The 18,392-nt window shown below is 40.3% G+C and overlaps 1 protein-coding gene across 1 annotated transcript in view; it reads right to left on the bottom strand.

The window, feature by feature from the left end:
- Positions 1-2,050: 2,050 nt before the first annotated feature.
- LOC103536956 (ovostatin) overlaps positions 2,051-18,392 on the bottom strand; it is a 29,984-nt gene continuing 13,642 nt past the window's right edge. The window contains exons 18-36 of the mRNA XM_008503203.2: positions 18,041-18,173; positions 16,644-16,725; positions 15,784-16,012; positions 15,095-15,221; positions 13,775-13,896; positions 13,050-13,101; positions 12,675-12,758; positions 11,997-12,173; positions 11,620-11,701; positions 10,449-10,605; positions 9,902-9,976; positions 9,164-9,329; positions 8,340-8,560; positions 7,643-7,846; positions 7,378-7,502; positions 7,082-7,172; positions 4,442-4,513; positions 3,083-3,185; positions 2,051-2,103 (exon numbers count right to left, since the gene is read on the bottom strand). Coding sequence (XP_008501425.2) covers positions 2,051-2,103; positions 3,083-3,185; positions 4,442-4,513; positions 7,082-7,172; positions 7,378-7,502; positions 7,643-7,846; positions 8,340-8,560; positions 9,164-9,329; positions 9,902-9,976; positions 10,449-10,605; positions 11,620-11,701; positions 11,997-12,173; positions 12,675-12,758; positions 13,050-13,101; positions 13,775-13,896; positions 15,095-15,221; positions 15,784-16,012; positions 16,644-16,725; positions 18,041-18,173 — 2,355 coding nt within the window. The remainder of the gene's footprint in view (positions 2,104-3,082; positions 3,186-4,441; positions 4,514-7,081; positions 7,173-7,377; positions 7,503-7,642; positions 7,847-8,339; positions 8,561-9,163; positions 9,330-9,901; positions 9,977-10,448; positions 10,606-11,619; positions 11,702-11,996; positions 12,174-12,674; positions 12,759-13,049; positions 13,102-13,774; positions 13,897-15,094; positions 15,222-15,783; positions 16,013-16,643; positions 16,726-18,040; positions 18,174-18,392) is intronic.

Here is an 18,392-nt window from a genome sequence, read left to right as displayed (position 1 = left end):
TTTGTTTGTCAGGGAGAAGTGGCACATATTTGTCCTGGATGCAGCAAGAAAAGTGATTTCAGTAAGCCTTAACTCACTTTTGAGATTTAGGCTCTGGGATTGTATTGCAGCAGAAATACATGCTTCTAAATCACTTCAGAGTTCTTTTTTTGAAAGTATGTGGAAGTTGGTGAAAGACATAAAAAAGTTGTTTTGGGGGTGGTAGGCTATGTTTTTACAGTTTTCATGTAAAATGTCCTTCATTTCTTTCTCTCCCACCCGTTGGATCTTTCCTAAGGGAACCTCTTGGAGGACTGCCTTTTACGGTGCAATGAAGGCAGACCTGATGGACATGTCTGCCTGCAGCTCTAGGTGTCTTCTGTTGGCTGGGTCATGCATACCAATACACAATTCAGTGGTCTTCCTCATTTTACAGAGGCTGCATCCTTCAGTTGAGGTTCTGGGAAGATAGTGGAGATTTTTCCTTTGCAACTGTCTCTGGCTCTGAGTTGTAGACCTCTATGGTTCTGCTTAGAACAAGATGTTTTAGTTGATGTGTTCCACAGCCCCCTTCCAAAACATTTCTGTTCTTTTATAGCTTCCAAATTTCTTTTGTATCTTTTGGAGATTGCATTAAGCCTGTTTGTCTCTGACATGGCTGCCTTAGCACGCAGGTTCCTGCACTGTTCAGTGCAGCAGGGTTAGTTTCCATCTCTGGGCAATCTTGACACCCTATGGAACAGTACTCTCAGAGCATACAGAGGGGTGGGTCTCCCTCACAGCAAGCACATTGTAGGAAACACAGTCTGTTTTGAGAAGCCAATTTTCATTATAAATGAGCGAGTTCCTTCCAAGATTGTAAATAAGGCTATGCCTAACACCTTGACTGAAGAAAGAGCAACTCAGTGATATTACTCAACTGACAGCTGTCTGCTCAAATTATTGTGGATAAGTGGTTGTTTTCTCTGTTCTTGCACCAGTATGACCTGATCAGGGTGAGGGAGGGTCCTGTCAGGTCAGTGCAGACTGTGAGGCACAGTATGTGGCTGTCTGCTCCACCTGTTTGCTAAATACAGAGAGCAGGACAGGGAATTTCTTGTGCTTTGCCACCCATCATAAACTCCTTGAGGCTCTCTTAATTTCTCACTGCCTCTGAATCTTCTCCCTTTTCTCCCTCCAAGGGCATCATTACATCCATTATTCCTCCCTGAGCCCTTTTCAGAGTTTCTCTGTAGGGGTCAAGTTTCTCCCACTGCTAGGCTTTGGATAGAAAGCTTCCATCACATATGCTAGGGGCCCAATCCTGTCTGTGTCACAAGGTGTCAGGATGTCATTGTCATTGATAGACCTGTCCGAGGTATGAATTTTTAAGCTTATAAAACACCTTACAACACCCAGTTCTAGATACAACAAGTAGTAGACACTGGGACAAACAGAACTGTCAGTCAGAAGCTTTATTACAAAGAACAGTAAAATAGATGTTAATTAGAGAAAAACTTGCTTTCTAAACAGATTTAAAAACTGCATGAAAGTTGTATTCCTGTGACTAGAATTCTAACATCTGTTAATTGTTCAGCTCAATCTCTGAAAATCATGAGAATCAAAGTAATTTCAGAATCTTCCTTCAGGGTAAATGGAAAGACCAAACCAAATGAAATCTACAGAAATGGCAGCAGTGGATTGTTCTCCTAATCTTGTGTTTCTCAAGAGGAATTTGTGGCCAAGAATACATGATACGGGAGTTTACCTTGATACAGAACTCCCATTGGAATTTATGTCATAAGTTTCCAAGGCAATGGATGCTCAGGGTTAACATTTGCACGGTATCTCCCTCATTAGGAAAAACACTGTGCCTGGAGTTTCTGATCCACACTGACCTCAAGCTTTTTTGAAATGTGGGCCAGAATGGGTCATTCTGATCTACTGCAATTTGGGATTTGTGCATTTCTCATTCTTCTACATGCTTTTCACTGCCCTTCCAGAAATAACCAAGTGTGTAATCCTCTTCTTCCTGTACAAATGCTTGCCTGATACCTTTTGAATCATTACCTCTTCAGGCACATATCCGATTTCAGTAGGAAGCTGAGGAGCAGGGTGCTTTGTATTCTGCAAGAGCATATTCATCTGGAAAAAAGAGGAAAATGTTGTGCATGAGAGTGAGAAATCATTCTGAGCCCAGTCCATGTGCACCTGTGATTAACACATTATGAATCAGAAAACATTTGATAGTTTTGTGGTAGACTTTCAGTTGTCAAGATACCAAATTGCAGAGGTGCAAGTCAGAGCCAAAGGCATTCCTTTGGCCATGTTTGTTGGGACACATCATTGCTGTGACCATGCATGATGTGGATCAGATGGCAGAACATTCACTTCAAGGTCAATTCTCTCAATACTACTGCTCATCTGGTGGGATGCAGTTTCCAAAGGTTGTCCCAAGCTTGTGAAAAGTATGGGGGAATCTGAGCCACAGTTTTGATAGTATAAATCCCACAATTGAATAATGTCTGATGTAATTTTGGTTCCTTGAGACCAGATCAAGAAAGGTAGCCAGGTGCTTGATTTTCTAGTTAGATGCTTAAACTACTGTTGGGTTCAGTGGGACTGTCATTCCTACTTAAGTATTTAAATTCCACTAAAGTAACAGTTATTTGACTGCAGCCTGCTATGACAATATAAAGCAAAAATACAATAGAAGCCAGTTCAGGCTTATCAGGAACACCTTTGTGTTACGGGTTTTAACCATTGTGTTCAAATTGTAGAAAGACAGTGGAACCATGCTATTTTCTGAATGTAGTTTGTAGGGTAGCAATTCCTGACACAAAATATTCTAATGTGCTTTATGTTGAAATGAAAGAAGAAATGAGGAGACAGGGAGGCAGAAAATGTCTGTGGTTCTGCAAACCCTTTGCAGCCTTGCAGTCAAAAGTAGCATAATTTCTAGCTTTCTATCCATTTGATTCCACTGAGAAACAAAGTCAGCAAATACAGAAAAAAGAAGCTTGCACACAGAGAGAAAGGGAAAATGCATTGTTCACACCTTAAAAATGATGAGATCAGTACTTTGATTTTACAGGTTTTGTTCCAACCTACTGAGGTCACCTACCTGTTTCGTAGTAATCGTACATATGTACAGGCACTGGTTTGATATCTGAGACAGGCAGGCTTTGCTCCACACTGAAAGAGAAACTAATTTCCTTCTGGGAGACCTGGAATTGGCAAGACAAGAAAATCCATCAGGCTTCTTCTTTTCATATCTATCCTTGAGGCTAAGATTGAATAGTTGCATTTCTGGGTCAGACTGGGTGACACGGTGCCATGCTACAATTCTCTCCTGTAACTTGATGCCAGATCAGATAATTGTTTAAAAGCTGTTGCTAAATATGTTTGGGGGTTTTTTTGTTTGTTTTTTGTTTGTTTGTTTGTTTTTGTGTGCTATTTTGTTTCTTCCTCTTCATATTTCCACTGCCATTTACCCCAACTATTCCCTGGCTATTGCAGCTTTCAGCACATCAGCATTCATCCTCTCCCTGAAAGCCGCTGTTGGTTTCTTTCCTTGCCTTTTCCCAGCTAAAATCACCTTTAGTATCCCTATAAATCTTCTTCCTGCTTTTCTCATTGAACTGGAATCCCCATTCTCCCTTGTGGTTTGGCTCCTCAACCCACACTCTTGCAGCCGGTTGTCCCAAACTTTCCTCCTTGCTCATCTTCAAGTTTTCTGCATTCCTGGGGGTGAGCCCCTCTCTCTTTGTCCTTGTTTTTATCTTGCTGACCTCTTTATAGGAATGAAGTCCTGGACAGGGGCTTTGAAGAACTTTCTGTAGTACTGGCTCCCTGCTGAGTAAACTTTTGACATCTCAGCACCTCAGCTTCTTTGGGAATCCAGAATGGTGACTCAAATACTCAAATCTTCCTTACTAGTTCCTTGGAGACTGAATAATTAAAAAGTAGTGTTTCAGAGCTAGATATTATTTCTAGCTATTTTTCCTTCCTCTTTCCTTCCCTTGGTATTTTAAGATCCCTTGTGTTTGATTTTCTTTTTCCTCTCTTGTTCCCCCTTTTAATGTCATCGATGTATGAGACATATTTTCATACAGAAATCTCTCTGAAAGGGAAGGGATGGTACCAACTCCCTGTAAAACACTCTCAGGTGAACTGATGAGAAGCATCACTTAGATGCTGAAGAATATTATGAAGACTGGGAAATTTTTCAATATGGAATGCAATTTAGCTACGTTTGTGAAATGCTATTTAATCACAAAGCATTCTTCACAAAAATAACAAATATATACCCCTTTACATATATATCCCTTTCCAATATATTATCCCTTTGTATTTTGGATGTTAACAAGAGTGCAGTCCCTTTACATTTTTAAAACATGTGCATTGCTAATCTGCTATTAATGACATTGTTCTTTTAGCTGTTCTTAACTTCCAATTTAATAAGACCAAAAAGAAACCTTACCTGCTGGAGGTAGAAGAGGATGTGGTTGTTCTTAATGTCTACACGATTCACAACAGAATCCTGTTCCTGAAGCTTTAAATAACGCAAATGATAGGCGATGTTAGCATAGGAGACTTGCCAAGGCGACTTACAAGTAACTCTTTGAAAGCAAAATACTTGTGAAGTGCTGTGCGCATGACATCTAGTGACCAAAATAAGGAATGCAAACTGAGCCTCTTCATGACATTGCCAGCGCAAGGCAACCACACTGAGGAACAGTTTTATTCCTCAGCTGTGCTCTGTGGTACACTTATCATTAACTCAAGTGCTCTCCTTTCAGTGTGATTCACAACTGCACGACTGCTTCTGCACCTCGAGCTGACTCACTTTCTATAGTTTAAAAAATGTATAGTTTAAAAAAAATATGAGCAAAATTAATTTGCTATAAAAATACACAAAAATAAAATATTCTATGTGTTAAAAAAGCTATTTCTTCCACATATATATAGAGTAGTAGATAGAAGTGCTTAAAGTATAGTGAGTATATACTAAGTATATATAGATAAAGTACATATATATACTGCTATATATATGTATAGTAGTACAGTATATACATATATATATATAGTGACTAGTGTATACATATAAATATATATATAGTATGCATATATATAGTATAGTGTATATATATACTATATATATATATAAAGAAGAGCAGGATGCCAAACAGTGTAACAGCTCAATGGACATTTAATTACATCTTTTTATCTATTTGAAGATTAAGACTCATGGATTGACGATAATGCATCTTTTGCAGAACCTAAATTGCACTAGGAACTGAAATGAAGTGCTTGGAAGTGTTCTTCCCAGAACTGTCATCATTGTGACCAAATTTCTGGAAAGTAAAGGATAAGCAATACCTACATAGATTCTGCATAGCTGTGCAAATAAAGTCTCCTCCCCACAAACACAAAAGACCACAGAGGAGTAACAGCAGCAGGGAAAGCCTCAGTAACCTCAGCAAGGTCAGAGGGTATCAGAGTACCCTAACCTGACTCCCCCAGGTCTGCCACTGGGCAGTGACCAGACCCATTCCCAAGGGAGTGACTGTCCTTGGATCACCATACTGACTGCAGGGGAATGCTGCCTACTGGGACATGGGCTGACTGTGGGATGCTGGCACCTGAGAAAGAAGATGTTGAGGGGAGGAACCAGAGGTAACAAAGGGAGGGACGAAGCCTGATGGAGAAGAAAAAGGGTGGGAAAATGGGATAAAAGGATGGAGAAAATAGGAAAATGGGGGATGGCTGCACCTAAGCAGGTTGCTTGACAGCCATTTAAAAAAATTTAAAAAAAAAAAAAAAAAAAAGGAAAAAAAAGAAAAAAGAGCAAAATTAATTTACTATAAAAAATACACAAAAATAAAGTATTCTATGTGTTTAAAAAAGCTATTTTTTCCACATATATAAAAAGAGAAGTAGATAGAAGTGCCTATTGAGCCAGGTATGAGTCTGGGTCAAATATTGAAGATATCAGAGCATTTCAGCTGGCCACAGGAGGGACCAGGAGGTCCAGCCCTGTTTCTAGAGAGACTATAAAGCCTTGGGAACAGATATTGGCCAGGCCATTGGGCTGAACTAGCTAGGGGAGGCTCATTTGTGTGTGTGTTTGTGTGCACGTATTTGCCTGTGTGAGGCAGCTAGAAGATCAGGGTATGCAAGCTCAGCTGCTGCAGAGGCTGCATTTTGAAGGCTTTTTACTGGAGGTACACACTATGCACGAGTGGGTGCTCAGTTCCAGCCACTAAAGTGGGGCTGCAGCCTCGAGGGTGCATACATCCAGGTGCCAGCAACTGTACAGAACAAGGATCCCAAGCAGATGCTGGGCAGACCGAGTATCTGAGCTCAGCCACCAGAGGGATCCACGTTGTGTACTTGCATGCGTGTGTGTGTCTAAGTTACCTGCCTGTCTATCTCCTGTGGATATTCTGACTTAACACGGGAGGAAAAAATTTCACTATGATGAAAGTCAGATATTGGAATGGTCTTCCAGGGAAAGTGGTAGATTCCCCCACTTTGGGAAGTTTTAAGTCTCATCTTGATTGTGTGCTGAGGCATATCATATAAACAATAATATTGGAGGGGTTGATCCTTGAGGTCCCTTCCGACCTGATATTCTATGGTATATATATATATATATGTATATCCTTTCGTTTCCACAAATGAGATTTCAGTCTAATCATCCAGAAAAGGGAACAGGCTAAGTGTGAGTGAAGTCTTTTCTGTCCCTGCTGATCTGTGTGGCCAGCCATGTACACCTCTATATATGTGCATATGTACATATGTATATATGTATATATGTGTGTGCATATGTATAGTGTCTGCCTTCTGGGAATACATGTTCAGCCTTCCTTTTTGCTAGACCTGGGGACAGGAAGCTGCAGCAGTCTCACCTCTGCTGGGCTATTGGACTTGTCAACTCCTAAGGTTTATCTTCAACAGATAAACAGCTGCCAGTCTGACACACAGAGTGTGTGACAGAAGGCTATGTGACAGGGACTTCACAGAACTCCTGTGAGGTTCCAATTTGCTCATTAGAGACAATTTTTATCAACTCACTGTATTTTCAGGGTTTACCATTTACTTTGATCCCGTTCTTTACCTTTTTTATGGAAGATCCTACAGGAACAAAACCTGAAAGCATCTTCACATCAATAATAGCCATGTTGGAGACATTGCGGTTTCCTGTGTAACTAAAATGAGAAAAGTTCTGTTAGTTTAATCTACAAATGGAAAAGAGGCCAGTGAATGGCTTTCAGCTCCCAACGATCCTGGTTTTCTTCCTGCAGCTGCACAGTAGCAGTTAACTGCCCGTACTTAATTCCTTCCTTGGATGTTTTACCAAACTGTGAATGCAAGAGGGTAGGTAAATAAGGGTAGTCAGTAAGAAGAAGTTACCTGGCAGAGAGAACAAGGTCAAACTTTGGTGGGAAGTTGCTTGAACAGGATACATTGGCCTGCCTCACAGAGAGAGAAAATCCTGCAGTTTCTTTTGGCAAATGGACGTTGTATCTCAGGGTGGTCTAAAACAGATAGGAAGTGTGAAATTGTTGCACATTTACAGGGTTCTGTGGCTTTGGCATAAGGTATGGAGGGGGATGAGGTAGGGAGGATCCCCTGCTTAGCTCTCAGAGAGGTGATGCTGAGTTTCCAGCTTGCTTACCTGCAGATAGACACAGCCAGTGCCATTCACTTCCACACTGTAATTCCCTGGAATTGATGGTAAGGAAGCCTGCTGCAGTAAGAAGCGGTTCTTGTCATTCACCTGCAAAGTCTCCAGGGAGCTGACTTTTACTGTGTTATTATTTTTCTTAGAGAAGATGAGATATCCATACTGGGCTAAAGCTTGGAGAGCAACAACGGTGTCCTGAAAAGATCAACATGAATCCTAATTAGACAGATACCCATCTCCAGATGGTGCAATTGGTTAGCACAGCACCCATTTCCCAAATGCTTTTCCACTGCTTCTAAATGGGTGGCCAGGGTTGGGGAGGAAGGGGACTTTGTAATGAGCTAAGGAGGCAAGATAGTAGTACTGGGGCAATAGATTTTAATTATCCCAGAAAACCTGGGATATTGCTGTGTCAATCGTGCCTTCTGTCTATTGCTAATTTGAAACTCGTGTAAATTGCCAGTTCCTAAAACTGATATATGTATGAAGCTACCCATGAAGAGCTTGATATGTCCTGAAAAGGAGATTCATAAAGCATCATTTTAAAAATATTGTTCATATGCAAGCATCATTTTCCAAATATTGTTCATATGAATATGTAATCAGGAAGATATGTCATACTACTGAGATCCAGCTTGCAGGTTGGACTGCTCCTAGAAGCTTTCTGTTTACCACACCCAGTTGTTACCTGGCTGGAAGAGAAACCACCATATGGATTCTGTTGTTTGACAAGCCACTGCACAATGCGAGAAGTGTAGGATAAGTCTTCTGGAGTGAGTTTGTCTTTCTTGAGCAAAGTCAGGAGTACGTAACTTGTTGTTTCAATTTCAGCAGAAGGGGCACGGGAATAGAAGGTATGCAAACGTTCTGCTGGTGGCTTATTTTCTCTCTGCCAATGAATTGAACCACCTGAAAACAGAAAAATAGGACATAAAAAGCATGGAAAAATTATTTGCTGTTTACTTCACTGTTGTATCACATGGAGGATAGGCAAAAAATTCCCTCTCTCCCATCACCCCAAAGATTTTTAGCCCTCAGTGTCCTCAATAGAATAAGTTTTAGTTCCAGGATGGAAAAGAAAACAGGAAGAGATGGAAAGGGAATTAACAAAAAGGGGCATGCATATGTCAAAGTGATGTTGAAGAGAAGGCACTGCAGCTAAGGCAGTCACAGACTGGAGCACATGACATAATCTATGGAGCTGGGCTAATTCAGCCTGTTGAAGAGAAGGCTAACAGGAAAACAAGGTGGAATCTTCCACTGCCTTGGACTGGAGACTTCAAAGGGTCTCTGACAAGCTATATTATATCATAATTCTAGGAAAATTGGGCCAGAGTTCAGAATCAAAATAGACAGACAGAGAAATTCATAGAGATAAATTCAGTAGCATAGCAGGCATGAAATGGGAAGGCAACAGCGTGAATAAGAAAACTGTACATCAGAGCAGCTTACTTCATACCACAAGCCATTCCATCAGCTGCATTGATGGTGTCATGAGCATAATGCACTCACCATCTCTGCTAGCTGTTTTGTCCAGGTTCTCAAGGAGGAACTGGCATCTTCTCTCTTTCTCAGTTAAGCGATAAGCATAGGCAAAGAGGGCCTGGCTGTACAGGTCATGGACTCCATTGCCAAATGCAGTTTCCAAACATTGCATGCCATTCTGAACCACTGGATCCTAGTAATGCAGAACATAGTAGTTTTCTGGTACTTGGATTTAAATCTCATCTTCTCCTAAACATGTCCATCACTGCTTAAGCTGCTTTCACTGACCCTTCATGCTAAAGATATACACAAAACATGGGACATTTAAGGGTCTTCAGTGTGTATCCTGTAAAAAATGCCCTTCCAGTGGTGCAGCCTTCTTTCTGCATATATTTAAAGGGAGCATGGCAGGATGAACAGAGTACTGTTTCTTTTCCTGACGTGCAAGATGATCTTTAGGCAGGTGAACACTTTGTCCCTTGGTTGCTTTAGCTGTAAATGTGGATAATTTTTACAGAGCTATGTGAAGTGTAGTGAGACTTCAGGATGATGCAGGCTATCCCAGATGGGTGTTAATACCCATTTGCTTGTTTAAAAATGCTTATGACAACTGCAGGCTTCTGGAAACAGATTTTCTTTGGCTGACCCTACTGTCCCACAATCAGTATTTGTGACATTGTTGAAGAGTACAATGGACTATGACTTGTGCACTGTTTGACATATGGCTAATCAGACTAGCAAACTATAAGAGCATCAGATACCTACCTCAATAGAGTGTCCAGCCTCCAGCAATGCTGCCACAATGTAAGCCGTGAGAGAGTATTCCCCTTTTTCTCCACCCTGAAGAAAACATAATGAAAGAAATGGTCAGTACAAATGTCTTAGAAAGAAACAAAATATGAATTAATTCATAGTTCAGGTACCAGGTAGTTTTGAGACCAGAAGCATTTTCTGTCTTCCTGTGTGTACAGGAACAAGAAAAATCAAGTTCTTTCAGGATAAAGCCAAAATTATTTCATGCATTTTGTTGGCTTTTGCACATATGCAATGCACATTGTGGCCTGTGGCTGAACATGTAATGCAGTGCTGAAAAATAAAACCAGAGACTTCTGACTGAGTTCTACTTGTTCCTAACCTATCATCAATAGCAGACACGAGAACCATGACCTGCTTGTATAGTAGAGACATAGTGCAAGACACTGTCCTAAGAAGAATAAGGGTTTAGTGATAAGCTTGTGTTTGGCAGAAATGATGCAAATCAACCCCAATGGCAGGACTGGAAGTTTGGGGCTATACTTGTCTCCATATTTACCTTCAAGGCGTTGTTGAAATGTGACCCACTGTTTTCAAAGCACCCATCTGATTTCTGCTTGCTTGCCAGCCAGATCAAAGCTTGAGACTGCACGTTGTTGTCAATGTAGATGTATCGTCTGGCTTGTGCAAATGACTTGTACACAAAGGCAGTGAGCCTGCAGGTGAAGCAGCAACACAAAACAGGTAAGAAGAGACCAAGAACATTTACCAGCAATTGGATATAGAATAATTTTGGTTGGTAAAGACCTTTATGATAAAGTTCAGCTGTTAACCCAGCACTGCCAATTCCACCACTATACCATGTCCCTAATATATGTCTACACATCTTTTAAATATCTTCAGGGATAATGGCTTGACCACACAGGCACAGAAAATTACCTAAGATGAACTCCATAATTTCTGAGTTAAAAGAAACAAATGTTTTGTAAGTTTTAAATAAATAAGTTAGCTAAAATCCTGGTATTAAAAAGTGACCTGAGGTTTCTCCATTACTGTGCTGAAACCTTTAATTCAGAGCTGTGTAAGGTATAGACACAGTTTGATGATAGATCATAGTATTTTCTAATCTTAATAGAATTATGAAATAAATTAGGCAGTAAGGGACCTCTGGAAATCTCCAGTTCAACAACTTGCTGCTTCAACTAGTACCATCTTCAAAGCACATTCAGCTTGCTTAGTCTCTTGTCTGGTCGTGTTATGAGAAATCTCCAGGGATAAAGATATCCATATCCTCTCTGTGCATTGGTTCTGTGTTGCAGCATTCTGCTGGGGAAGATATTTTTTTACCTGTCTGCCTAGCTGGAGTTTATCCTGTTGCAACTTGAATAAGGATAAACTCTTATCCCCACTCTGTGAGACCCTAACAACAAGCTGAGTCTTTCTTTATACTGCTCCCATCTAAGTAGTAAAAAGCTTTACCTAGGTTGCCTATTTCTCCTCTACTAGAGGTTGAACAAACTCAGTAACTTCAGCACTGTGTACTCCAACCCCCAATCATCCTGTCATCCTTTTGTTAGACTCTCTCCTGTTTATTAATCTATCCTTTACTGTGAGATCCAAGTTAATGTGTGCCCATTTAGACTATTAAAAATAAAAATCACTTAATACTTCAATGATTTTTCAAAGCCTGCAGATCCTCTGCTATGGAAATAGAAAGGTTCATCACTTACCATACATTCCCTTCCCCATCTTGTGCCCCAAAAGAGCTGTAGGATCCATCTCGGTGTTTGTATGATAGCTGTTTCTGGTATCCTGAAAACACAATAAAGCAACATGTTTTCTAATAACACAAAAAGGACTAGTTTTGCTGTTTATTCGGCTGAAGCACCAAGACTTTTGCATTTAATATTAAGTAATATATGCCTGGTAAATAATGTAAGCAACTATGAATTCTATCTGCTTTTGCTTCTGGAAGTACAACCTGCTGCATTGAGGTGCCTGCTCCTAAGCAATAGAGGTGGTGCTAGAATTCAGGGATCAGTGTAGAGCTTTAGAGTGTAATGCACACAATCATAGTATTAGATGGAAGAATCTGAAAGACTCTCACCTGTGGATAAATATCTAGTGCCCTTGACTCTAATTTCTTCAGTCAGCTGCCCAGTCTTATTTAGATAATCCAGGGCATAAATGTTGGGAGTGAACAAGGCCATGTTCTGTTCTCCACAGCCATAAGGCATATTGAGAAGGTTCTCCATGTTCTTCAAGGCTGTTCCTAAAATGTCTCCTGGAGAATGAAAGATATAAATAGTTAGCTCAGTTCAAACATGGTTTTATTATACATTGCTTTACATTACTTTATTATGAACCTAAGGGCAATGACCAGTATAGAGTAATCACGGTAACAAAAGACGTACCTTAGGAGAAACCTTTGTTTGTTTGTTCGTTTTTCTGGGGAGTTTTTTGTTCTGTTGTTTTTTTAAGTGAGAATGAGGTTTGGGGTACAGTGCTGATGGGCTACAGAGGCTGTACTACATAATATTAGCACCCCTTACACTCACCCTATCATAAATTGAAGTAACTTGACAATTTATCCTCTCTTTGTAGAGTACGAGAGATTTCTGATCAACTTTTGTCTTTCATACCCATTCTGCAAAGTAGGAAATATTTTCTCTAAAAGCACGATTAAGTGACTCCTTAACTTCTTGTTAGTTTTGTATATGTATGCGTGGTGGGACTTGGTGCAGCACAAGAGAAATGCTGTTGTTAATATAAGTGCTAAACTTACCAATGACAGAAAAATAAGCTCTAGCTGATCCCTCTACTATGTTCCTTGGCAGGCTGAGAGAGACTGATTCAGAAGTCACTCCACCTGATGAGAAATTATAACAAGAAGAATTTGTAAAGTAATCTTTTTTCCAGAAGTCTTCATTTTGGAAGCATTACTACAGTGACTGTTATGATTTGCAGTCTGGGTGAAGAAACTGTTGAAGACAGTAATCCAAAGAATCAACAGTTTCTCTGAAAATCTTGAATTATAGTCCAGCACCTTGACCCTGAGACCTTTTTACCCCCCCTAGAAGGGTCTCTGATTTAGTAGAACAATATCTACAGGACAATGAAGAAGCTCCCCTAGCCCTCTGAAATGAATGACTGAACTTACCTCTTGTACAGACGAGCGAGCTCTGAGTCAATTCCTTTTTAACACCTTCAGGCTTTTTGATTGCAAGAAGTGATAAAGAAGAGAAAGAAAAGTGTTGAACATCACCATGAAACCGTGAACAAGTTAATAGTGCAAAACAGTGTGTGGCTATCCAGACTGCATATTTTATACCCAGTCATGTGCTATCTCCACTAAAATAGTGGAATATCTCCACCTATCTCTTGATCCATGGTCCTCCCACTCTGTTTTACCCAACACTGTTTTATCTCTGCTTTATCCAGAGAAACTTCTATCCTAGAAAGCGGTTATAAAATAGACATTTCCAGCCTCTGAGGAGGATGATGTCCAGCTCTGTTGTTGCTGTTTTATGATATTACAGATAAATCCTTTCCATCCACCAAGGTCCCCCAGTATTATAGTCAAAGATGAAAGGCATTTACAGGTAAGGCACAGTAATCCCCATCTAGCTACATCTATATTGACATCAGTGGAATAACAGGTCAGGAATATTTGTGGTCTTTAGGAAGGAGACAGTGACAGGAGGAGACAGTGAACACTACAGATCACTGTGATTTACACTCATTTTCACTTGGAGGAACCTTCTGTACACAGCTCTGTGTCAGCTGCCTTGCCTCCTCACACCAGATAACTGCTCCTAACACACAGCTATAGGAATTGAATAAGTTTCCACAAAGCAGTAAGCACATGCAGATTTCCTACCATACCTCAACAAGTAGAGTTTTAATCAGAGTGTCCCTGTGAATTGTCTCGTCTTCTTGGGATGTTCCATTTCCTGCACCTCCAGTACCCAGTTTGGCCTCAGCAGTAATTGTGAATTTCACTTCACCTGGAAAGCCACCCACCAGCCCAAGAAAAGAAAGTTATCTTCAAGGTCTACAGTTATTCCTGTTTTTCACTGCCTCTTCAAGGCTGATGGACTGATGAGAAAAGTATTCTCCCTGAGGGCAGCTTAATAGAAACAAATTTCATGAAGTCTCCATCTCTGTCCTCTCGTGCCAAGAAGCAGTTGCATGAGGCCCTGGCCTGGCTAAGCAACTTAAAGTACTCATTATCATTTTCCACCTCTTCTTAGCCTTAGGTTGAGTTCTCCTTGGCCTAGGGCAGTATTGTAAGTTATAGCTCAGCTGCTGCTATCCTTCAGGTGGAATTTGTTAACTGGGGAAAACACTGAGTTGCAACTCAGTTTTGCTGCATCACAGAGGAGCAACCATGAAGTGAGCAGCTTTGCAAGCATTGCTCACTTCACTCCTGCAATCATTGCAAACTGGAAATACACAGAAATTTTTTGCTTAGAACAAAATGTGTAAGCATCAGAACCAGAATCTTCTTCTCAGCTCTGCAGTGTTATTTTGCTGCATATCCAGCTCACACCTCACTATAACTTTGCATTTTTCTCAGTGAGTTTGAAGAAAACCAGTCATTCTGGCTAGAGGGTTTTAGAAACAACCTTGTATAGAAAAAGTCCATCTGTGTTTCATTTTCAGAAGAATCTTCACTAATTATAAGGGGTTTTGTACCTCAGCTTTTTGGAGCACTTACACGTGCAAGCTGTTGTAACTGCTTTTTTAAAGCCAATGTTGACTCAAAGTCAGTGAGAATTAACACAGCTTTAAAATCAGGGAGAATCAATATCTTCTTTGTCTGTTCAGAATTCCATCTAAAATTATTAGAAATTTTTATTCTTATTGAATACAGTTGGTTAGGTACGAAACTCTCATCTGAACACCCTAGGCACATGAAATCCTGCCACTATTTCACACATGTGCAAGAGAACAGTTCTGCCTAAACTGGAGAGAAAATGGGATACCAAAAATCAGAAGCAATAAAACATTAGAACAAATCACTCCTCATTCAGCATGTCTAAGGGAACTTTAGCAAGGATCCAGTAATAAAATTGTGTAGCAACTAATGGAGCTGTGCATAATTTCTACCTGTGGATTATTGAGGCTGCATTAAAGGGTGGGTGGGACAGAGATAGAAAGATAAAACAGGAGTGTATCAGGGTCATGAAGAGACAAACTTACCAATGTTATGGGGGCTAACAGCCCAAATGTAGGTTTTTCTTTCATTGGCACACAACTGTGCTGTGTTGCCCTCTGGTGAAAGGATTTTTGCCTCATAGTCGCTTGAATTTTCCAGTGTGGCCTTTATCTGAGGGTAAAAAAAAAAAAAAAAGAAAAGGTGAGATTACAAATGAACTAGGCTGCCCCTAAAATTTGGTTACAGGGCAAGGGACTTGATGGAGAAGCTATTTGTCATCTGAATCTCTGGGATGGTGCCAGGAAAGAAGGATGGGTCATTTGTCTGAGGAAATGGAAAACCTGACTCCTTTCTCTCCACTATTAGCAACTGTTTTTGACAGATGTCTACCAGGGTTCGTGTGTGATATACTTAGCATGTATTGTGTTTTGCACAGCACAGTACCCATACTATCTGCTCAAATTATTACTTCAGGATCAAAAAGGACTAAATTATTTAGGGATAAGGAGCAGGTTCTTATCTTCTGTGGAACAGACATGGTAATCATCAGCTCCTTTTTCTTAATGTTATGACACAGGGATGGGTCCAGGGAGAGAAGATAAGAGAGTATTGTGTCAGGCTGAAGAGAAAGTTGAGCATTATTTCTGTATTTCTGATGCATTATGCAAAGTGAATGCTGTGATCTCTGTGAAATAGACAAACCATATAGGAAGGGAAAGGGAATTTGATATACCTGGATGCATTTGTTGAGGTAGTTGAAGACATTTGCTATTAAATTAAATTTTTCTCCTCGAACGACAGAGTATGGCAAGGTGAGATCCACAAAGAATGTTTGGAATGCTGTCATTGAAACAGGTGAGGAAATGCCAAACCCAGCATCATCCTGCACACAGAAAGCACTGGCTTTCCATTCTGTGATGGAGTCAGGAATGGTGTAAGAGACATCGGCCTCTCCTCTGGAACTAAGGACAGTAAGAAAAACAGAAGAAGAAATGAGCTTTGGCATTTTCAAGCCAAGTTAGAGAACAGGCTCCTTGTTTGAGTCAGTACTTCTGTTTTCATCCCTCTGCAAGGTACCGCTCAGCTTTTAAAATTTAAAAAATAGCATTTGTTTAAATTCTATAATGCTCAAACATACAGATTTAAACAAACAAATTTGTATTAATGGTCTCAAAGGGGCCCCTGGATACATAGGTAAGGTGGAGATATTTTCACTGAAGATACTATGACAGCTTAGAAAGAAAAATAAAGTCATTTAGCTTTCTGCTGCTGAATTAACATAAGATTGAGAATATCAAGTTTTGCTCCTGCTTCTCTTCTAAACACATGTTTCTGGTTTCTCTTAGCCCTTATTGGTTCTCTCCACCAGAGGAATGGTGCAGAGCATGGAGCAGATGTCATTCACAGTTCAGGTAGGTCTGGCACTTTATACAAAGTTGGGAGCCCAAGGGTCATTGAGTAAGATGGGAAAAGGAGACCAGCACCTACAAAGTAGACATAAGTTCCATGCCTTCTTCCCAGAATTCATATCAGCAGCATGTATCAATACCGCAGTTCACATGAGAGGTAAGAAGTGAAGATAAAAATACTCACTTTGTGTGAACCAGATCCCAAATCCAGGTCTCAGGGAAGAATTTCCGAACTGTGGTAGCACCATGCCCACCAGAAAGCCGTGCTAGAAGGTTGTGTGTGGTTAAAATATAGTGTTAGAGAGGTCATGCCAGAAGAATCTGAACTGCTGTCAGACATGCTCAACACAATAAATGAACACTAGGTATTCCATTTGAGCATTTTTCCATTCTTTTTCACATAAAAATGGAAAATTCTAAGAGATTTAGTGTATGAGAAGAAACAGTTTCTTACCTATTATTTTTCTCATGGAAAAATACTACAAAATTTAGCTATTTCAGAAGACACTTCACTTTATTTCATATTGAAAGGTCCAGTTATGTCCAGGCAAGTTCCCTCTCTTCTATCACTAGCTCTCTTTGATTTGCCAGTGGGTAACAGTAGACAGTACCATCACCAGAATTTATAATGGTTTACAAGCTTCTCTCAATCCTTTTTACCCTATTCAATAGTTAAAAATGGAGGTGAGTATCGATTCGGTTGGAAAACTACTTTTTTTCATATAGTCAGATTACAGGTCTGATTCATATGCTTCATTGTACCATGATCCTTTCCCCAGTTTTGCCATGGATTCAACTGTGATGTCCAACAATTCATTTAGTGTGGCAGTACCTCAGATTTCCTGGCCATATTATGGAAATAACAACACATTTTAATTTCACTGGAAGTAGAATAATAGAGTAATGGGAAAAATCTAGGATGGGAGGAACCTTTGGTCCAATGCCCTTGGAGTAGGACTAACTTCAAAGTCAGATGGTATTGCTCAAGGTTCCTTTCCAGCTCAGTTTTGAAAACCTGGAATGATGATGACAATTCCAGAAACTCCTAGAGAACCTCTTCTAGTGTAGCACAACTCCCCGAACTTTGTCCTAGTGCTGAACAGCAATTTCTTTTGTGGAATCCTATAACTGCTACTTTTGCTCTTTTGCTGAGCAGTCTGACTTGGAGAAAGATAATCAATCACTGACCTACTAAGGCTTTGGAGGTATTTGCTAAGTATCCAAAGTTCTCTGTGAATTCTTGACAGTGGGAATTACTATTGTTTTTCTGCATTGGCATTTCTTTTTAAAAATTTCATTGAACTGTGATTTGATGAGAGGTTCTAACTAGAAAACCCCTGAAAATCTAATATCAGTTTATGAAAGAAGGAGGATATTCCCTGCTATTCCCTGTCTTTTCTATATGCAACCTGGTCGTAAGCGAGAGAGAACTGACTTTACTGCAATGACTAGTAGAGGCAACAGTTATGTAGACCTATTTCCTAAAAAAACCCACAACATGCTGGCTGTTATATTTTACACGCAGAAATTTTGAAGGCCAGGCAGACTGGAAGTGGAGGTACAGTATGAACTTTGTTTTACCTGAACTATAACCACTCGACTGGGCAAGACCACCTGCAAAATAGGAAGGGTAATCTTCCGTATCTGATCTGTCTTCATTGCACAGAATTGGCTTCCGTAGCACAGAGTTGGTGAAAACCTTCAGGCCCATATCCTGAATGGGAAAGAATCAGTCATGACACTCAGGGCATGCACTAGCTGCCAAAGCATACTACTTTTTGCACCTGGGTTATTGTATTCATCTCTCTCCTTCCTCCTTATATCCCACCCTTTCAAGCCTGAATGTTACACCTCCTCCTCCCCAACCCCTCTGCCTTTCTCATGGAGCTGTGATACCTGGTGTTCTGTGAAGAGCAATTAGCATATGTTAACA

The sequence above is a fragment of the Calypte anna genome, chromosome 1 (genome assembly GCF_003957555.1).
Source record: "Calypte anna isolate BGI_N300 chromosome 1, bCalAnn1_v1.p, whole genome shotgun sequence".
Classification (NCBI taxonomy): Eukaryota; Metazoa; Chordata; class Aves; order Apodiformes; family Trochilidae; genus Calypte; species Calypte anna.
Note: the sequence above shows the minus strand (reverse complement) of the source record. Positions and strands in the feature narration are given on the sequence as shown.